At 45.0% G+C, this 19,669-nt stretch overlaps 1 protein-coding gene across 6 annotated transcripts in view; it reads right to left on the bottom strand.

Annotated features, from left to right (window-relative positions):
• Nucleotides 1–1,941: 1,941 nt before the first annotated feature.
• Nucleotides 1,942–19,669, bottom strand: part of ABR (ABR activator of RhoGEF and GTPase) — a 217,757-nt gene continuing 200,029 nt past the window's right edge. For 5 of the 6 annotated variants that reach the window (XM_072138370.1, XM_072138371.1, XM_072138372.1 and 2 more), the window contains 7 exons: nucleotides 7,099–7,158; nucleotides 6,160–6,269; nucleotides 5,899–6,038; nucleotides 5,677–5,811; nucleotides 4,236–4,341; nucleotides 3,140–3,287; nucleotides 1,942–2,941 (listed from right to left, as the gene is read on the bottom strand). In XM_072138370.1, the coding sequence (XP_071994471.1) occupies nucleotides 2,852–2,941; nucleotides 3,140–3,287; nucleotides 4,236–4,341; nucleotides 5,677–5,811; nucleotides 5,899–6,038; nucleotides 6,160–6,269; nucleotides 7,099–7,158 (789 nt within the window). In that variant the 3' untranslated portion in view covers nucleotides 1,942–2,851. Of the gene's footprint in view, nucleotides 2,942–3,139; nucleotides 3,288–4,235; nucleotides 4,342–5,676; nucleotides 5,812–5,898; nucleotides 6,039–6,159; nucleotides 6,270–7,098; nucleotides 7,159–14,879; nucleotides 15,348–19,669 lie in introns of those variants that run through there. The other variant, XM_072138375.1, reaches the window with a different exon arrangement.

The following is a 19,669-nucleotide window of genomic DNA, read 5'->3' as shown; positions in this document are numbered from 1 at the left end:
ATCTTATATGTATTTGTTCCTCAGTATCTGTAAAGCAGAATTTGATGGTTCTATATAAAGATGATTATTAAGATTATGAAAGCAGAGAATTGCTGCTTATCTGATAAACCAAGATCCTTTCTCCAACATCTGACCGTGCTCTGTGTGTAGGGGAACGTGAGGCATCTCCCCCCATGTACATTACATTAGAAGCGACGCTATTCATGATATTCCATTGATTTAGTCCGGTCCTATATTCTTGTACAAAGTATAAAAAAAAAATAAAATTGTGCAAATCCATTTTCTTCTTTATCTTCTCAGTGTGATAGAAGGGGAGAGGATTTGGGCCGAGTGCACCAACCTTTCTTTCTACAGTGGAGACCGGACCTATCCCTTATAGCACCAGTACATTTATGGAAAATGGATTCATTTTCTGGTAGATTTCTGCAGATTTCCTAATTTTATGTCTTGGCTTTACCTTTCCAGTGCCAGACCCTGTAATAAACCTCATCTGGTTCTCCTAGGTGGGTACATAGTACAGACCCTCACATATATTTAGCTGGTCCGGGGATACATTTTATGGATCCATCTGTAACCTAGTGTCAACTTTAACGCATTTAGTTGCTAGCATTGGGTCGAGGATATCTCCGGAGTTTAAAAATATGGCAACTAAAGTTTTATGCTGCTACTACTTTTTGAAACTCCATAAAAGTGACTTAAACACCCCATTTGCTACATAGATAGGACCCAATGGTGGTAAAAAGTCTATGGTCAGATGCAAAATATCACCAGACCGGCACAAATCCAAGTCATGTCCACTCATTACATCCATCTCCTAAAACCCTTACGTATTTTGTGAAATCATTAAATTGTGAGGATAATTATGTATATACAGGTAACCCCAAGGTCACCGGAGGAGCACAACCATTTGGGGAATCTGTGTCCGACTCGCCCCTTTATGAAATAAGCTTAGACGCGTGGTGATACAAGGAGTGAGCCTGTGCCTGTGGTATAGATCATATGTCCTCGCTATATCTAGCCCTATACATAGGACCTGTACATTATAATTCCATACCATCTTTGCATTAATTGGTTAAATCCACAACCTCCTATATGTGCTATTATGTAATACTATGAGCAGAACATAAGGGGCGGCCAGGACATCAGAGCAGGAGGACGCTACTCATGGTGCCAAAGTCATTAATCTCATTTTACTTATTGTATCCCTTGTATTTAGTTTGTAAAGTAGAACAGATCTCTGATGGCAGACAGGTTAACCATCTTGTATGTGTGAATGCAGGGTCCATGTATTATAAGGACAAACCACTGAGCTGCAATACCAGTCACCAACCATTGGGAGTAGTGGCACTGCTTCTGATAGAAGGTAGCCATGATCATCCAGCCAAAGACAACCCCTTTAATTACCCCTGTGATGGTGCTACTGTCCAAGGAGTGGACACCTACTAAAACTAAACCTCTTCAGCAAAAACCCCCTACATTATTATGAGCTGTAATCCATCTCTCTATGAGAAGTCCCGTCCCGTGTGGCGTTTCCAGAGTCTTATAGAAAGCCTTAGGGTCCTGACACACTTGCCAGTGTAACGCGTCCAACTCACATCATACTCGGAACATGTGCTGGCTGGAAGGTCCAGCCCAAAACATTGGCGCATTACACTCGGCACTGTGTAAGGTGCCTTAGGCTTTGTTCACATTCAGCGACATGGAGGCTGCAGTTAAAGTGACAGCGCTTTCAGCTGCAGCCATTCACAACCCCATTGTCCTATATGATGGCTGTAGCTTGTGTATAATGTGGATGTGACGTGTGAACATAGCACAAGAGCTCAGTAGGACATCTTACACCTTGCATTACTTCCCTATGTAACATGCTTCATAGTCGTGGGCTGAGACCCCACTGCTCGGATGTGCAGACCCTGTGGAGTAAGAAAGGATATAACCACCACGTGACATTTTGACCATCCGTCTTTATAAGTTAAATTTCTCCATAAAGTTAGACTTGGTATCTGCGGGGATGGTGTGTGTGTGTTAGATGTTCTGCCTTGCTGGTCGCTGTATGGTTCTGGTACCAGTCACTTCCTCCTCATGCCCAGCGGAGTAATAGAAACGTACCACCTTTAGAAAGCAGCAAAATCACAAGTGACACCAGGAAGAGAAAATCAAAAAAAAGGACCAAAAGCACTTTTCATTCACAATAGAAGACGAGAGAAGAAGAGAACTTCATGGCAACGGTCTAGGATTAAAAACGTTAGGTAAGAGAGAGTCCGTCCGCTCCGATTCTGCAGAGTCTATGCAGGAAAATATCACAGAACTGAGCAGAGCTCCCCAATGTTCATCCACCTCCTTTCTCCATGTGCAGAGGGAAGGGGGCACTCCTCAAACTATCCGCATCATGCTTGGCCCCTGTGGTCCCCAAAAGGGAGGGAAGATACAGTGCAGGTTGCAGTTTCCAGCACAAGGTCTTGAGAATATGGCAGGTTAAAAGACCCTTCAGGGCAGCAGAGTTCTTAAAAATTTCTCAAGCAGTTCACTCACATCAAGGAATGTGGATAACAAGAAGAAAAAGTTTTCTAAAGCTCTGCTCCACCCCCGGGGGCCACGTGCTCCTACATAAAATAATGCCTGAAAACCAATATACAAAATACAGCTTCAATACAAGGGGAGCACAGTGCTGGCTCAATTTCTTTTTTTTTTCGATTTCTACTTTTCTGTACAAAAGGATTCAAGAAAATTCTCCGGAGCGAATCGTGGGGCGATCTGGGTTATGGGATCCCACTCTTTCCTCCAAATGTCCCTTGCCAAATGTACAGAGAGAAGCAGAGCTGCCTGGTCTTCTCCGCGGTGTGGGAGATGATGCTCAGACGTCTGTGGAGTAGTACAGAGTGTTCCTCTTCAGCTCTGAGAAACTGATGGGAGGGTGCTGCAGGTAATAAAGGAGAACCTGGACCTAGGGAAGAAACAACAAGCAGTGGAATAACCTTTGGGATCGGGTAATAATGGCGGTGATATCTTCATGAGGACTTGGCTCCTCATCAGTATCAGATCTATAGGATGATGGGAGTTTTGGTTCAGGGTTTGGATGTGTAAATGCAACATATCCGGTCTCTCCGCAGACTGGATAGTGACAGAGGGTTGGGGGACTTACCTGCGCCATAACGTCATGAGACCAGATATCGGACGCCAGGTTTGTGTGTCCTTTACTTTCCACCTCGGAGGGTCTTAGTAATGTGGGGCCAAAGACCGTGGCCAAGTTATGGAGCGACATCTTGTTTAATGGCTCTTTCTCAGCCACCCTAGGAAAATAAAAACATGACACCAACTTTATAAAAACTTTATTTGCACCAAACTTTAAAAAAAAAAAAAACAGAGATGACCGAACTTTCTAGGCAAAGCTGCAAAGTTAAATATGGAGGGGGGGGTCATAGCCTAGAGCCTCTCTCATGGGTGGCAGATAATTAGACGACTTGGCACCGTGATGCCATGTTGTGTGGAGCAAAGAACAGCAATCGTGTAGTCATCCAGAAGTACCAGTTGTTCTGATAGCGATGCGGCTCTGGAGTGACTAACGCATTTTACAGATAAGCCCCTCTCATGCCAGGACACTTGCCGCAGCACATTGTACTTTCCCACCAATGTCCCCCTTTTAAGGTTCTGCCACACATGATCCGAGACGTCGCTATGAGAAAACCAGCTGCTCGCCTCCCCTCCCCTCGTGTTCCCTCCTGAACTGGTCGCCCTCCAAGGCAGCAGATGTGGAAGCTGGCGAGTGCCCGGCTCTCGGATGGAAAACTTGACTTTCCTTCTAAACTCTTGGCCTGGTTCTCATGCAACAGTAACTTAAAAAGATTTGTAACCAAGGAACAAATTGTGACTAACAACGTTCCGTGTTCCAGTCACGATCATTACCTGGACGGAGGGTCGGCTGCACATGGGCAGATGGGATTCTGGGGATTGAGTACAATGAAGTGCGACTAATTATCAGAGTTATAGCTCTGCACCGGGGATATATAGACTATAGTGTGATACATAATACAAGGTAATCCGAGACTCTACACTTATTCCAGGATTCCTGGACATGCCCCACGCTGGAAAGCAGCACGTTCCCGGAATGTTGACTACAAGATTCCATGATGAATGGGCGCATTCACAGGATACGGACACCAGTAGCAAGTACTGCACTGATAGCGACTACTACTCGTCATGTTAGAGGAGGCCAGATATCACGTCTTGTGTCTAGTTACCTTTTTAAGTGTTGAAGCAGGAATAGGAAGGTCATGAGATTAGGATCGGGAAGGGAGCGCAGAAGGTGCATCATGCAGTTTTCCCTGGCAGCTGGATCGGACAGAGCTGTAACCATGGAAACACAAGAGGATTAGGAGTGACAAGCGCCGCACAATTATACAGCGGATAAATCCAACAATGGAGATTTGTTAACAGCTGCACCACAACACATCGAGATGGTCCAGCTATAGGGATGGCTGATCCTTGTACCTATGTAGACCTGTCATAAAGAACCTTGTACCAGTTATCGAAGCGCCACATTGAAGGTGTATACATCCTAATAAACATTAAAAGGAAATCTTCCATCAAAATCAAGCATGGTAAACCAGGATCCAGGCACTGTGACACTGGTAATCTTCTTATAATTGTTATTCATGGCCACCTTCCTTCTAAAATCAACTTTTACAATTATGCTGATGAGCATGAATGTCTCTAGAGGGCATTACCAGGGCTTCTCTGTGCTGTAGTTTCACCGGCTGTTACAAAGTCTCCCACCTGCTCCCTCAGCGTTTCCCCCTCCCTCAGCCTTATATAATCTCTCACAGTGGGAGGGAAGAAGTGCTCCTACACAGTGTAACAGCCTGTGAAGATGCAGCACAAAGGGGCTCTGATAACTCCCTATAGCCCTTCTGATTCACTAGCATCATTTTAAAAGTTAATATAATTAGGAAGGAGGCCAAGGATAACAATTATAAGATTACCATAGTCAGGGGTGTAACTTGAGGGGGTGCAGAGGTTGCGATCGCACCAGGGCCCAAGAGGTTTAGGGGGCCCTTATAGTGTCACTTTCCCATATGAGAAGACTATTACTATAAACCATACATTATCGTTGGGGGCCTGGCACAGACTTTGCACTGGGGCCTAGTTACGCCTAGCTTCTAGTTACGCCTGTGACCATAGTCATGGTACCTGGATCTCCGAGTAACTTTCCTGGTTTAGATTTCCTTGATTTTGATGGTAGATTTCCTTTAAGTTGAAAAGTTACAAGACTTGACCCATTTGCCCACAACCGAATTTGGTCTGAGAAACTCGCTCCATGAACTGGGATTTACCGGATGGAAATATCTTCAACCAGTTCAGTGATTCAAGGTTCAGTCTGGGAAATCCTGCAGAACAACCTCACTTGTCGGCAACAAACTTTATACAGATCTTCTGTAGCAAAAAATCTGGACTGCATTAAAAAAAACCTTAAAACAAAGTCACCGTATATTTTAGAAATGTTCTCACTGTATCAGCTCCCCCAACAAATGATAGTAACAACTTTTACTTTATAAAGGGGGTCTCTGGGTATGGGGTAGTGACACTGTACCCCACCCTCTAACATGGGGAGGTGCAACCACCTGCTCTCAAGGGTTTTCCAGTGAGTGATAATGAAATTTTAAAATGACAATGGAGACCTACCAATCCCTTCCATAAACGCCAGATACAGCTTGTCTGTAAGCAGAGGTTCTGGGAGCTCCCGGAAGTAAAGCTTCAATGTCCCAGCGATGGCATTGATGTCCATGTCACTGAGCATCATCAGGATGTCTTTACTATCTATGACACATACAAAGAGAAGCCCAAAATGATGAAAACATTCACAACAACCTACATAATGTGATGTAAGAAAGAAATCCAACTTACTGGCATCAAAGGCAGCCTTCAGGGCCTGGATATCGGTGGCCACGCCGGATATTCTGTAGATGCCCACCTCCTCGATACCACGTTTCTCCACCTCCTCTATACACTGCCGGACTATATATGGCACCTTGGATCTCTCCCGCCTGGTGGAGGAGACAGAAGCTCATTAGAGAAGGGTGATGGGATGGGAGAAGAGCCTTAGACTCTAACAGGGGCTCCAATAATTGGTGAAGAGGAGGGGATGTCACTGAGGGGTCTACGTACTTCGTTACCACGCTAATTTTAACTCCAAAAACTCCAGTCTGCTTTTTGGAGGGTGTTCTTTTCAGACTCATATCCCGGCTGCTAAACTTCATAGAAAACTCCACTTTAATCTGAGGATTGAATAAAATTTAAATTATTAAAAAGCAAAAAAAAAAATTCCACTAAAATATATATTATTTCACCAATTGATAGAGATTGTTGACTGCAGTCACATAAAATTCTTTGACATCGTTTCCAAAGCAAATAAAAATCATCAAGTCTGGGGAATTTTCTAGACAAATACTTGATAGCATTATGGCTGAGTAAATTATTAACATTGCGAGGCAAGTACTTGGATACGGTTTGAAAAAAAAGGAAAAAAAAAAATAAAGTGTCTACAGGTTTCTAGAATGTTTGGAATAGAGAATTGTGTGGGAGAAAGTCAGAGAACCTGGAGGAAACCACATGGTATTGTCCTTGGGCTCATTCACAGATGAGTTTGACCACTGATCCAACGCGCTTGGGATACGATTTGTAATAAAGCCCTACATGTCCAAGCTGATTGTAATGGTGGAAATAATCCTATAACGGAGCGCCCTCTGTTCTCCAGCAAAGATGTCCCAGCATGGAGCACTTCAGCCAACTATGGGCCTTAGTGGAGTCCAACATGTACATGTTGTCAGGTCATCATCGCTGCGGGCAGGTTACACAGAACGGCTGGTGCCGGGAAGTATCAGAACAGTAAGGGATTCAATTGAAAGAGGCGATTTGGGGTTCTTTTGCAGTTCAATGCATTTTGTCCCCAGTATTTGGGCCATATATCTCCAGTGGTCTCCATTATGAAGGTTGGGGCACTGGATTCCTAGTGTTTTTGCTAAAATTATTATTATTTCCATGGCTGGACATTTTCTTTAAATGACCCAACCAATAAAGGTGGATTGTACGGTGTATATTACTTACCCCATTCATTTCGATCACGTCCACGTGCCAGTTCTTGCTTTGCACTGCTTGAGGATCCAGCTGAAAAATAGAAAAAAACAAACAAACAGATAAGACTTCAAAATCCAGGTATATAAAAAGTGTATGCAGTCACTCTAGACCAAGAAAAACAAACACTCCTTATAATAGATATTAAATTCATTTTTATTTTTAGCGCCAACCTGTAAGACACAGGTTCCCATGTGGAATAGGTGAGGTCTTGTTAGAGATCACCGTATATGGTGGTAGTATAATGTAGCATAAGGAGTAACAAACAATTACAAGTAAATTTTGACTGCTTTATCTACATGCCCAATGTCGCAGAGGACACAGTAAAGACCAAAACTCAAGTCAAGTTCTGCAAGGTAAAAGCGCCAGATACTGCCCTGTGGCGCTGAACACAACAATAAGCAGAAGGCTGCAGCACAATAGCTTCCTCTCTTGTTAGAGCTGTCAATACCCTGACATTTCCAGACTGTACAATGACATCAAGGCCGACAATACAATAGCAGATACCGTGAACCTTTATTAAAGGTAGAACAAAGCCCCTCGCGCTGCCCTCACATCTATTTTTACACCCGTCAGAAAAACGGCAACTATTTCCTGGGACTCGAGAGCAAATCCATTTCTATCCAATTAGCTATGGGATAAACAGACGAGAAGCTGAAAGTTCAAGTTTCCATTTCAGTAGGGTCTACCAAACATTTTCTCATCTATTTATAATCCCTGGGAACGGCGGACGGTCATTTCCTGCTGGAGTTTATTTTGCCCGATATCCCTACAAATACAAATCATTCACGACACGTCTGAATATAAAGTCCAAAGCGATTGTAGGCGAAGGAGGACATCTGATTTCATGATGTATATGTAGATAGGAGGTCAACATCTGATTTCATGATGTATATGTAGATAGGAGGTCAACTAGAGGAGTAGACTAGGAAAATGAGAGTATCACTAGATTCTACCTCCCAGGATTTGGATTTCTATTTAGGTCAACATTTATGAAAACCCCTAGGTGTAATGTTACATTGAAGACCCATCCTATAATGGACACCAATTGCAGAACAGTGAGCATCGCCTTACTAGCACCACAAACAAATCAGCAAAACTAAGAGGTAGCAAGCATCCCGTGAGCCCAGTGTCTCCTTTATTAAAGGAACAGACTCCTTCATACAATCAGTGGCCATAAGATGTGTATTGGCTAGACTCACTGGTTTGATGGGCATGTCCAGCCAACTCATATATATACAAGGGCCTCTAGACTCTCACCTGATGGCAAATGTCAAGGAAGATGAGGACCAGCAACCATAGTTGTTTTTCAAGAGAGAAGCCACAGCCAGTAGTTTGGCAGCGACTTTCTTCTCTATACGTGTTCTACTAAGGGAACTGAACAAGATTGCAATTGGCTGATCCATGTATTAGCAAAAACAAAAAAAACAAGACTCAACTCACATGATGCAATACAAAAGTCAGGGCAACACACAACGTAAAGCCATGAATTACAAGTAGTCCAAACTGCACAAATGTGAACTAGACCAAAGACCACAGGGTTTCTCCACTTTTTTGGGCAGTTTTCTACCATCCTTACCAGAGTATCTTAAACTTTTCAATGTCAAATGTTTAAAATTGTTCTGTTTGGTGGCAAAGAAACCTCAGAGATCGCATGCTACTGGTGCAATTACAAGGTGTAACAGACCTGAATAAAATTATCCGCTCACATTTCATCTGTACTCTCCAGGGCCTGTCCAGTGAAAGCAAATAGCCAAGAGTCCCCCATCCGAAGCAACTTCAAAGGGATGGAGGATAGAGGATATTGTGCATGCACCGCTAACAAGCTCGAGTAAGTGCGATTCAGCTGAACGGCGCTCATGAGTCAGCAGGTAGCGATCTTTAATGCACCGCAAGCAGGATACTCATCACCTCTTTCCAAGACTAAAGCACAATGGGGACATTCAAGTTCAGGAGAGTGAAGGGAAAGATTATTTTTCCAAAGATGACCAGCCGATAACATCCATCTATTTATCAATAGCTGTAATAGCGCATGAAACATCCCGGCTTCATGGTGCCCTACACCTGGGAAACACATTCTGCATTGTGCTTTACTACAGCAGGAGGCCGGAGTTTGGTTTCAATCCCGATCATCTGGTGCCAATGTGATGCATAATGGTCAGACCCAACGTGAAGAGCAACTTCCTGCTTTGAAGAAATGTATGTCCAAAATGCCTAGAAGTCAATGACAATTGACAAAAGTCTTACAAACCTTAAGTCATGGACATGTCAACTTTTAAACTCTTTAGGGAAACACAAACTTTGTTGTAGTTGGAAAGTCAGGATGATGCCCCCATAATAGTCATGGGTTGGCAGCCAGAAACTATGGTGGCAACTGGAGGGAGAATAAGACCGGATATGGAAACAAAGAGACCAGGAGCATGAACTCCAGGAATGGACATGGAATCAAAAACTATGACAGGCCAAGGGTCATCAAGAGAGCACATCACGAACTAGACATGGTATCACAGGATCAAGGTAGGAACAATTAAATAGGAAGGACCTGGAACAAGATGGCTTGCCGGAGGTATCACAAAACCATTGTACAGATACCCGAACAGGCCACCAGGATCAAATGGCATTCCATCTTTGAAGAAGTGTGCAACAGCACAGCCATCTATTCTACCGAATACGTAACAAGCAATAACAAAATTACAAAGACACTAAAAAATAATAATCACAGACTATAAAGTTTGGTCTGTGCAACACAACTCACTGAAAGACTAAACATAACAGAAGTAGTGGATCATGAGAGGGCGGTGCACCGGCACATCCGATGACTTTATAACTCAATCTCTAATGTTATGATAGTCACAAAGTTCCATCATGGAAACTGTTCCAGGAAGCCGATGCCCTCTGCATGTTTCCAATTATCCTGCCAGTTGTAGGCACAATGAAGGAAATATGTGGAAATGAGCAGACACTGGATATTTCGATGTAATTGTGAAGGAACACACATCTTCTATTAACAAATCAACCAGGCAGAGGAGGAGGGTGAACTGAACATATTTCTTGTAACCACATCTATAGGTTCAGGAAATGCCAATATTACATAATGGACAGGCATTGGTTCATCTGTATGGAAAAATCACTGCTGTCTTGGAATGAGGAGAACAAGAACAAAAAGTACCAGTTCACCTTTGTGGTTGGAGTTTTGCTCCAAGGCCTGATGATGAAACCCAAGGGAAAGATTATTGTATACTTTTATAAAACTGCACCTTAGCTGGAGGTGTACAAGACGTCTCTGTCAGTAGAAGCAGCCTTCTTTATCCGTGCAGAAACCTCCATTAAAGATATAAAGCCAGAATTGCGTTGTAGGGGCAAAACCACTTGCACGTAGAGTAGTTTTTTCCTGTCTGCGCATTACATAACTCCATCATGTGCTGCAGAAATCAGGACCAGAAAGGGTTGGTCCAGCCCCAAACAACTAAAAAATCTCAGAGCCAACAACTTTGACAACAGAACAATTTAAGATGCTTGTAGAGGCCTATACAGAATGAAATTTCTTCTACACAGGTCGTGTGCCCATCTGGGAAAAGATGTATTTAACTCTTTATGCAGTGGCGAAACTAGGAGAGGCAGGGGCCCATAGCAGGCTTCTGAATGGGGCCCCCCTTCCCACTTCAAAATATACTTATTTCTATACTCACTTGTATGAGTTGCATACCATACATCGTATACATACACATACAGCATATATACATCAAATATATGTACAATGTGCAGCATAATATGTATATAATGGTGCACATCCTCCACTTTTTAGTTTGTCAGGTCAGATGATGGGGCCCCTGACACTGTGGGCCCCATAGCAACTGCTATTGCTGCTACCACTGTAATTACGCCCCTGTCTTCATGCATCCTTTCATTCACAAAGAAAACTAATCTAATCTATAGGGGCAACTTATACCGCCGAGACCCTACTGATCATCACATCATCAGTCCTGGACCTGGGTCCTGCTCACTGACTGCAGGGGAGAAAAAATTAAAAAGTGCAGAAGTTTGTCATGTATTTGGTCACATAGTTCAATGTATTTGGGGCTGAAACAACTGAGAGCTCTACTACTGCTGCCTCTATCACCCCCCATAGACACAATAGTGGTAGTGATCATTTGGCCCCTAAATAGCATTGATGGCCTTGGAGTAAAGTCAATCATTACTAGTCACGACCCATAATATCACCCGCTTGAATAGGGCCATTAACATTTACTATTTACTCTCCAAGTGTAAAAGACATCCTTAAAGAGCACTTATTGACATCTGCTACTAAAGAACAATAAGCAATTGACACAATGTGAGAAACCAGTTTCGGAGAAAGGGTTAACGCACATTGAAGAGCTCAAGATGTCAGGAAGTCAAAAAAGGAAACACAATGCACACTACGCCAATTAAAACCAAGGCAAACACCCTAGGGTTATATTGACATGTCTCCTGACACCTCCCATAGGTCATCCCACTTCTCAAATAACCAGCAGATGGTTGCACACCAGCCATGGTCACAGAGAGGAGAAACCATGGACCGTGCCTCGGTGTTATGTGACTCACACAACAGCACAGAGTCTACTTTTAGTCAGACGTTGATAGTATGTGGTGATTCACCCTGGTCTGGCCAGTCCTTGACCGTGTCCATTGCTGTTATATCATCATTTTCATCACTTTCCCTGTTTGTATGAGGCTGGTCCTGACTCATTCGCTGCGTCGTCTCCCTCAGACATTCATTACGTTACAGGTCAGAAGTTATTATCCAAGCGCGGCCATTAACTGCTCAGTAAATGGGTTTCAACGTAACCTGACAATGACTAATGCTAATAATTAACGGGCTGTTTATTGGTACAGGTTAATTAAAGGGTCCATCACATCACCTGAGATGTGACTGGTAAATAACTACTTTCCATGCCAGAAATCATGGCCTCCAAGCCTGGTCCATTTCTGTTATTTGAGTACAATACTGATTTAATTGTAATATCCTAAAGATTTTCCAATCTGGTAAAACAATATAAAAACAAGGTACCCACGTATTATAATAATATAATGTCCAAGATTATGCATTGGTTAAAGTCAGAGAAGTCCTCAGATTCAGAAGTTTAGTCCTACACCTGTAGACTGTATACAAATGGAGGACATCTACTGCTGAGTGAATTCCTGTTACAAGTCATGGGTTAGGTCATTTGTGTAAGCCTCCAAGCAGGTTTTACACTTCGGAGTAGCTGGAACACTTGGAACAAGAATAAGAGATTGGGCATGTGAAAAATCCAACTGCCCAATCTTTATGCCTTCATACATCTAACCTCCTGGGACAATAAATAGGCCCCTATACATATTACATGATCACAAGTCCTGTGGTAATCAGCAGATCCGACTGACAAACTAATGTGTTTGGCTGGCTTTAGGCCATAGTTGTGCCCCATTTACTACTGAAATATTGAGACCTCCTAAGGTCCTGGTGAGGCTGAAGAACTGTGGCACCAGAACCACTACATGAAACGAATGGCTTAGAAGAGCAGTATTACTGATCAGAGTACCGTAAATCCTGACAGGACTCCAAAGTGAGAAGAGAGTCCTGCTTACTTCTCCCAGAATAAGGGGGGGGAGGAGTTACAAAGCAAAATGTACCAGAATTATGGTAAAATGTTTGCCAAATTTATGTTAAAACGTGGGTTTAGACATCCTGGTGTGGAAAAAGGGGTTTGGCTTCACAGACAAGTGGGCGCAAAATTCATTATGAGCCAAAAATGTGCCCAAGTTTTTGATGCAGTGTTCTGGCGTGGACCAAGCCAACCAAAAAAAGATGTTGAAGAAAGTAAGATGTTAAGTAAAAGAAGAAAGAATAACACTTGGATGGATTTACTATCCAGCGTGAGACAAATTAATCTAGCGCAGTGTAACACTGTCTAGTCTAACCCCTAAACCTTGACATTTACCTTCATCCAGGGAACGAGCACCCATTGTAATGGTGACATTTAACTGCATATTATATGTACACGCTATTATACTGCACATACAGTGATACTGTCATTCAGTATCAATCAGTCATTTCTAGTAAGACCCAAAACGTGAGTGTCGGGCGACACCACCACACACGTAGTCTTTTACAAGATATGTAAAATCTGGAGGTATGTACCTTCCCACTATATTTGATCATACCTCAGCTGCTAAACACAATCAACATAACTATGCAGTATATGCCCGGCATCTATGGCAGGGTGCACAGACACCAAGGCTTTCATGGCATGGGGTGACATACAGTCGGCCATAGCACACATTCCCACAACAGCTGCCCCGTGCACCAGCTGGTGGCTGCCTCCATACGCATTGAACAGAGTTATCTCCAGACACAAAGGCCATTTCTCCTGCCACAGTCATTTAGTAATTCGGGATAAACGGGCATTACATTCATCAATGGAGCAGCTCTGTTCACTTCCATCTGACGGCGGGCTGAATGCAATGTGATGCTACACTAGTCTGCTACGTCTGACACCGGAGTCACCATACAACTCACTAGTTACAACCTCTTTTGACAGATGGACATTTTCTTAGATATTTGAAGTGAATTTCACAAATTAGGACCTTATTTTCAACGTAGGTTATAGAAAATTCCAAACGAACGGAGCTTGGCACGTCCTTGCCCGTAATGTTCATGTAGTTTTTTAAAATCAAAGCCTTGGATGACAGCACCTAGGAAAGGCACAGAATTGAAGCTATCCTCTACCTCAGGCTACGACGACCACAAGTACATTGATGACAACTGAATAAACAATCTTACGTGCACCCCTACACCTTAGACACTAACATCCTTTAAAATGGGTCATACAGAACGAACAATCTTTACTGGACTGTTCTGGGAATGATCCATTCTTCCAGGTGATGATGTTGTGTCATCAGTCGTCTTAAATTTTACCTCCTAAATTTTGGTTTTGGTAAAAAAAAATCATTCATTTATATCAAATTCAGTGTAAAGAGTATGGCTGCCACATTAATACCATACAACTCCTACCATAGCCTTATAAGGGGATCTCATCCTAAAACGCTGTGTACATAAAACATGGTTTTGATGCTTTGATGTATACGTCCCACTCACAGGACGCAGATGGGAACAATCTGCACAACACAAAACAGACTTCACACAAGGGTCAATGTCACCATAAGGAATGTGATATCACCAACCAGGGCTCAAACCATAAAGAAAAAAAACCCCCACAATCTGCAGCATGAATGTCCCATTTGCAACGATGATACAATAATGAGATTTCACATCGATCGAGATCTACATAATTCATTTGTTATTTTGACTATGAACATGCCAGCAATGACACACTCAGCCCTGCTACATCAGAAATGCTGCACCTAAACAACCAGAATTGTAAATGGCATAATACAAATTCATAAAATTCTCCAAATAAAATAAACAGGATTAGTATATAAAATGACCGGGCTCGATAAAACCGCCAGCGTTGAGCTTGCCATCTGTCTGCGGCTCACACTTTATTTAATCTAAAGGAACATCTGTATTTAAAAGGAGGACTAATATTTTGGTCTGAGCTTCCTGACGGGAGGGAGAGTCCAAACCACAAAGCAAAATCCCCAAGAATTCAACTAGTGAATGGTGAGATACTGGTGTCTATGGTTATTACTGGGAAGCGTCATTTCAATGGGACCTCCAGGTAAAGAGAGAACAAAAGGTAAAGAAAATGAAGCAGAAGAAGTAAGTATTTTACCTTTTGTCTAAGCAGTTTATTACGAACCCGTCCCCAGAGTCGGGCCCCGGTGTTGGCCGGACGTTTGGCCCCCGCGTCCTGTATCCTCTCCAGACAGCAGTGCTCCAGGTGCTCACATACTGAGTTTAGGTTGCAGTCTGTCTGCATGATCACCTCTGTCATGGCTCGCTGCAGGTATTACGCTCTTGTGAATCACTTTACTCCTGTGCGGACTGTGCGTCACCTTTCCCCAGGTACCAGGACACCTGTATAGACGGCTCGGCTTCCTGCCTCCCACCCACCAGGTCACTGCTCTCCTTGTGACTGTCACTCCTCATTCCTCCTATACAGACTCAATAAGCTTTTCTTGCACAAGAACAAATAGCTGATAAAGGACTCGGGGTCAGTGTGTAGTGAAATCCCGGCTCAGCTCCCTGTCCTGCAGCAGAGACGTGTATCCAGCCTGAAGCCTTCATAGAAGTGTGCACAGTCTTACATGCAGGGGGACTCATAAGGCGGCTCCTGTTTCCCTCCATACTCCTCCTCCCCTCTGCCCAGGCTCTCCCCCTCGTCTTAACCGCTTGGATACCACTCCAGGGAATGGATACTAATCCTTAACCTGAACGCAACACAAAGGTCATTTGATAACCGAAATAGGGTCAAACCTACTTACACCTAATCTTACATTTAAATCACTAAATTACAGCTCCGTAGATTTACATAGAAGTCTCCTTGAAAGTTCCTTAAGGCCTATCCACAAAAACGTATTTCTTGTCATTATGTAGGGTTTTTTTTTGTATGTGTGCACAAAAAAAAAAAATCTGTTAAAATCTGCAAGTTTTTACAAGTAAGCCCAAATTTCCATTAGGGCTCCCCCATCACAATTCCAATTTCATCAGCACTCCCCATCACATCCCCCCTGACATCAGCACTCCCCATCACATCCCCCCTGACATCAGCGCTGCCCCATCACATCCCCCCTGACATCAGCGCTGCCCCATCGCATCCCCCCTGACATCAGGGCTCCCCCATCGCATCCCCCCTGACATCAGGGCTCCCCCATCGCATCCCCCCTGACATCAGGGCTCCCCCATCGCATCCCCCCTGACATCAGGGCTCCCCCATCGCATCCCCCCTGACATCAGGGCTCCCCCATCGCATCCCCCCTGACATCAGGGCTCCCCCATCGCATCCCCCCTGACATCAGGGCTCCCCCATCGCATCCCCCCTGACATCAGGGCTCCCCCATCGCATCCCCCCTGACATCAGGGCTCCCCCATCGCATCCCCCCTGACATCAGGGCTCCCCCATCGCATCCCCCCTGACATCAGGGCTCCCCCATCGCATCCCCCCTGACATCAGGGCTCCCCCATCGCATCCCCCCTGACATCAGGGCTCCCCCATCGCATCCCCCCTGACATCAGGGCTCCCCCATCGCATCCCCCCTGACATCAGGGCTCCCCCATCACATCCCCCCTGACATCAGGGCTCCCCCATCACATCCCCCCTGACATCAGGGCTCCCCCATCACATCCCCCCTGACATCAGGGCTCCCCCATCACATCCCCCCTGACATCAGGGCTCCCCCATCACATCCCCCCTGACATCAGGGCTCCCCCATCACATCCCCCCTGACATCAGGGCTCGCTCCCCCATCACATCAGGGCTCGCTCCCCCATCACATCCCCCTGACATCAGGGCTCCCCCATCACATCCCCCCTGACATCAGCGCTGCCCCATCACATCCCCCCTGACATCAGCGCTCCCCCATCACATCCCCCCTGACATCAGCGCTCCCCCATCACATCCCCCTGACATCAGGGCTCCCCCATCGCATCCCCCCTGACATCAGCGCTCCCCCATCACATACCCCCTGACATCAGCGCTCCCCCATCACATCCCCCTGACATCAGCGCTCCCCATCGCATCCCCCCTGACATCAGCGCTCCCCCATCACATCCCCCCTGACATCAGCGCTCCCCCATCACATCCCCCCTGACATCAGCGCTCCCCATCACATCCCCCCTGACATCAGCGCTCCCCATCACATCCCCCCTGACATCAGCGCTCCCCATCACATCCCCCCTGACATCAGCGCTCCCCCATCACATCCCCCCTGACATCAGCGCTCCCCCATCACATCCCCCCTGACATCAGCGCTCCCCCATCACATCCCCCCTGACATCAGCGCTCCCCCATCACATCCCCCCTGACATCAGCGCTCCCCATCACATCCCCCCTGACATCAGCGCTCCCCCATCACATACCCCCTGACATCAGGGCTCCCCCATCACATCCCCCCTGACATCAGGGCTCCCCCATTAAATCCCTTTATAATTAGGGCTCCCTCATCACATTCTCCAATCAAAAGGGCTCCACCATCACATCCCCCTATGATTAGGGCTCGTCCATCACATCCCCCCATCATCAGGGCTCGTCCATCACATTCCCAGTCCCCCACTAAATCCCTTTCTAATTAGGGCTCCCCCTTCACATCCTTCTATAATTAAGGTTCCACCATCACATTCCCCTGTCATCAGGGCTTCCCCATCACATCCTGCTTTCGCTAGAACTCCCCCCATTACATCCGCCTTTCACTAGGGCTCCCCCATTGCATCCTCCTATGATTAGGGCTCGCCCATCACAATCCCATGTCATTAGGCTTCCCCCTTCACCAAGAGCTCCCACATCACATCCCCCTGTCCTCAGGGCTCCCCATCACATCTCCTTGTCATCATGACTCCCTCATCACATCCCCCCTGACATCACAGCTCCCCCATCACATCCCCCTGTCATGAGGGCTCCCCTATCACATCCCCCTGTCATGAGGGCTCCCCCATCACATCCCCCTGTCATGAGGGCTCCCCCATCACATCCCCCTGTCATGAGGGCTCCCCCATCACATCCCCCTGTCACCAGGGCTACCCCATCACATCCCCCTGTCACCAGGGCTCCTCTATTACATCCCTTTATAATTAGGGCTATCCCATCACATCCTCCAATAATTAGGGCTCCCACTTCACCTTGAGCTCCCTCATCACATCCCCCTCTCTTCAGGGATCCCCCATTACATCCCCATGTCACCAGGGCTCCCCCAGCACATGCCTCTGTTATTAGGGCTTCCTCATCACATTTCTCTATCACTAGGGCTCCCCACTTACATCCCTTTATCACTAGGGCTCCCCATAGTATTCATTTATCATTAGGGCCCCATCAAATGCTCCTATCATTAGGGCTCCCCCATCACATTGCCCTATTATTAGGGCTCCCGCATCACAGGCTCCTATCATTAGGGCTCCTCTGTCACAAACCCTATTGTTAGGGCTCCCCCATCACATCCCCTCATTGGCCCTCTACCATCACACTTCTATCCCTGTATCAATTACTAAAACCCATAATCCCCCATAATTACTGCTCATAGTCTGCTGCCCACTAACTGATGAACAGGCTATGGATGAATGAATGGTATTGGCTATTACAGTAACTGGCTCCCACCACGTTTTACTCCCAGGATATATCCTCCCTCTCTGTACGATTTCCACATGGGTTTGGTCTGTTCCCATTAAGTCTTTGCTTTTCTGGTCCTGGCCACAACCCTATTTTACCTTATGTACGATAGGTACAGGTTTCTCAAAAGATGCCACGTTCATGGGGCCGTAATCGTGGCAGTAAAAGGGTAAGGAATTCTTAAGGTAAGAAACGTGTTATTTTAGCATCCTGGAGAGGATATGCAGACTTCTGCAGGGAATGCAGGATAAATCCAATCCTGACATTCCTCCAGTGATGTAGAAAGCCAATTCTAATAGTTAGGAAAGTTCCTGCGCTGGGGTCAAAGTCAGATGATGGCAGCTATTAAGAGGTCAGATTACAAGGAGGCCTCAAAGTAAATGTCTTACTTTTCAATATAGGAAATTTAAGCTGTGTGCTTTAATCTCTCAGAGCCGTCACAAGTATTGACTATAGCCGAAAAATTAAGAACTGTTTCCTACTGCGGGACTTGAAAACATCTTACATTATCCAGGCTGGAGTCATATTACGTGGAATTACAATGAACACGCCAGTGTTCTGCCGCATTTAGCAAATTATATTGCTGATACCAGACAAATACCAAAATAACAAAAACGAGGCACATCAGTATTGTTACAGTCTGCCTTGTACCGAGGCGAGCTAAAAGCTACTGCAGAGAATATACTAAGGCTTTGGGTGGCAAGATGACCATGACAGTGCCAATGGTTCGCAGATTAGCCTTTTGACCTGGGCAGAATTTTGGTATAGTTTTTGTGCATAAATTAAGCCAACTAATACAAGGTGTAAAGTACGACCAGACAGTCCTATACTCTGCCAGTTTAATTTTTCAGCATCAGACTGATAAATCTGGTGCAGCATAAGACTGTCTAGTCCAATAATCCATTGTCTTTAAAGTGTAACTAAACTTTTGATAAGACTTTATAAATAGTGCACATGATAGAAGGAAATTTTGTTCTTTCCATTGTAAAGACCTACCTTCCACATTGTGACATTCTGCCTACTATCTATGCATCGTATTCCATCCACGGCTATCGTTTCTTATACCAGAGCGTTGCATTATGTTTTGCTGTGTAACTTTAATAAAGCATTATCCACTGAGAATCTATCAAGTAGTCATTCTGTTTCACACTTTATTATTAAAGAAAGTTTGTAACATAATTTATTAAAGAAATCAGTTTGTGTCCCTTACTTCCTTATTGAAGCAGTTTGTGTCAAATCAGCTTTCTGTCCTGTATCCACTGACAACCTGAGAGATAAAGGAACCTGATAAAGTGTCTAATCTC

This window comes from Engystomops pustulosus, chromosome 2, assembly GCF_040894005.1.
Source record: "Engystomops pustulosus chromosome 2, aEngPut4.maternal, whole genome shotgun sequence".
NCBI classification, from domain to species: domain Eukaryota; kingdom Metazoa; phylum Chordata; class Amphibia; order Anura; family Leptodactylidae; genus Engystomops; species Engystomops pustulosus.
This window is presented reverse-complemented; position numbering and strand designations above follow the sequence as displayed.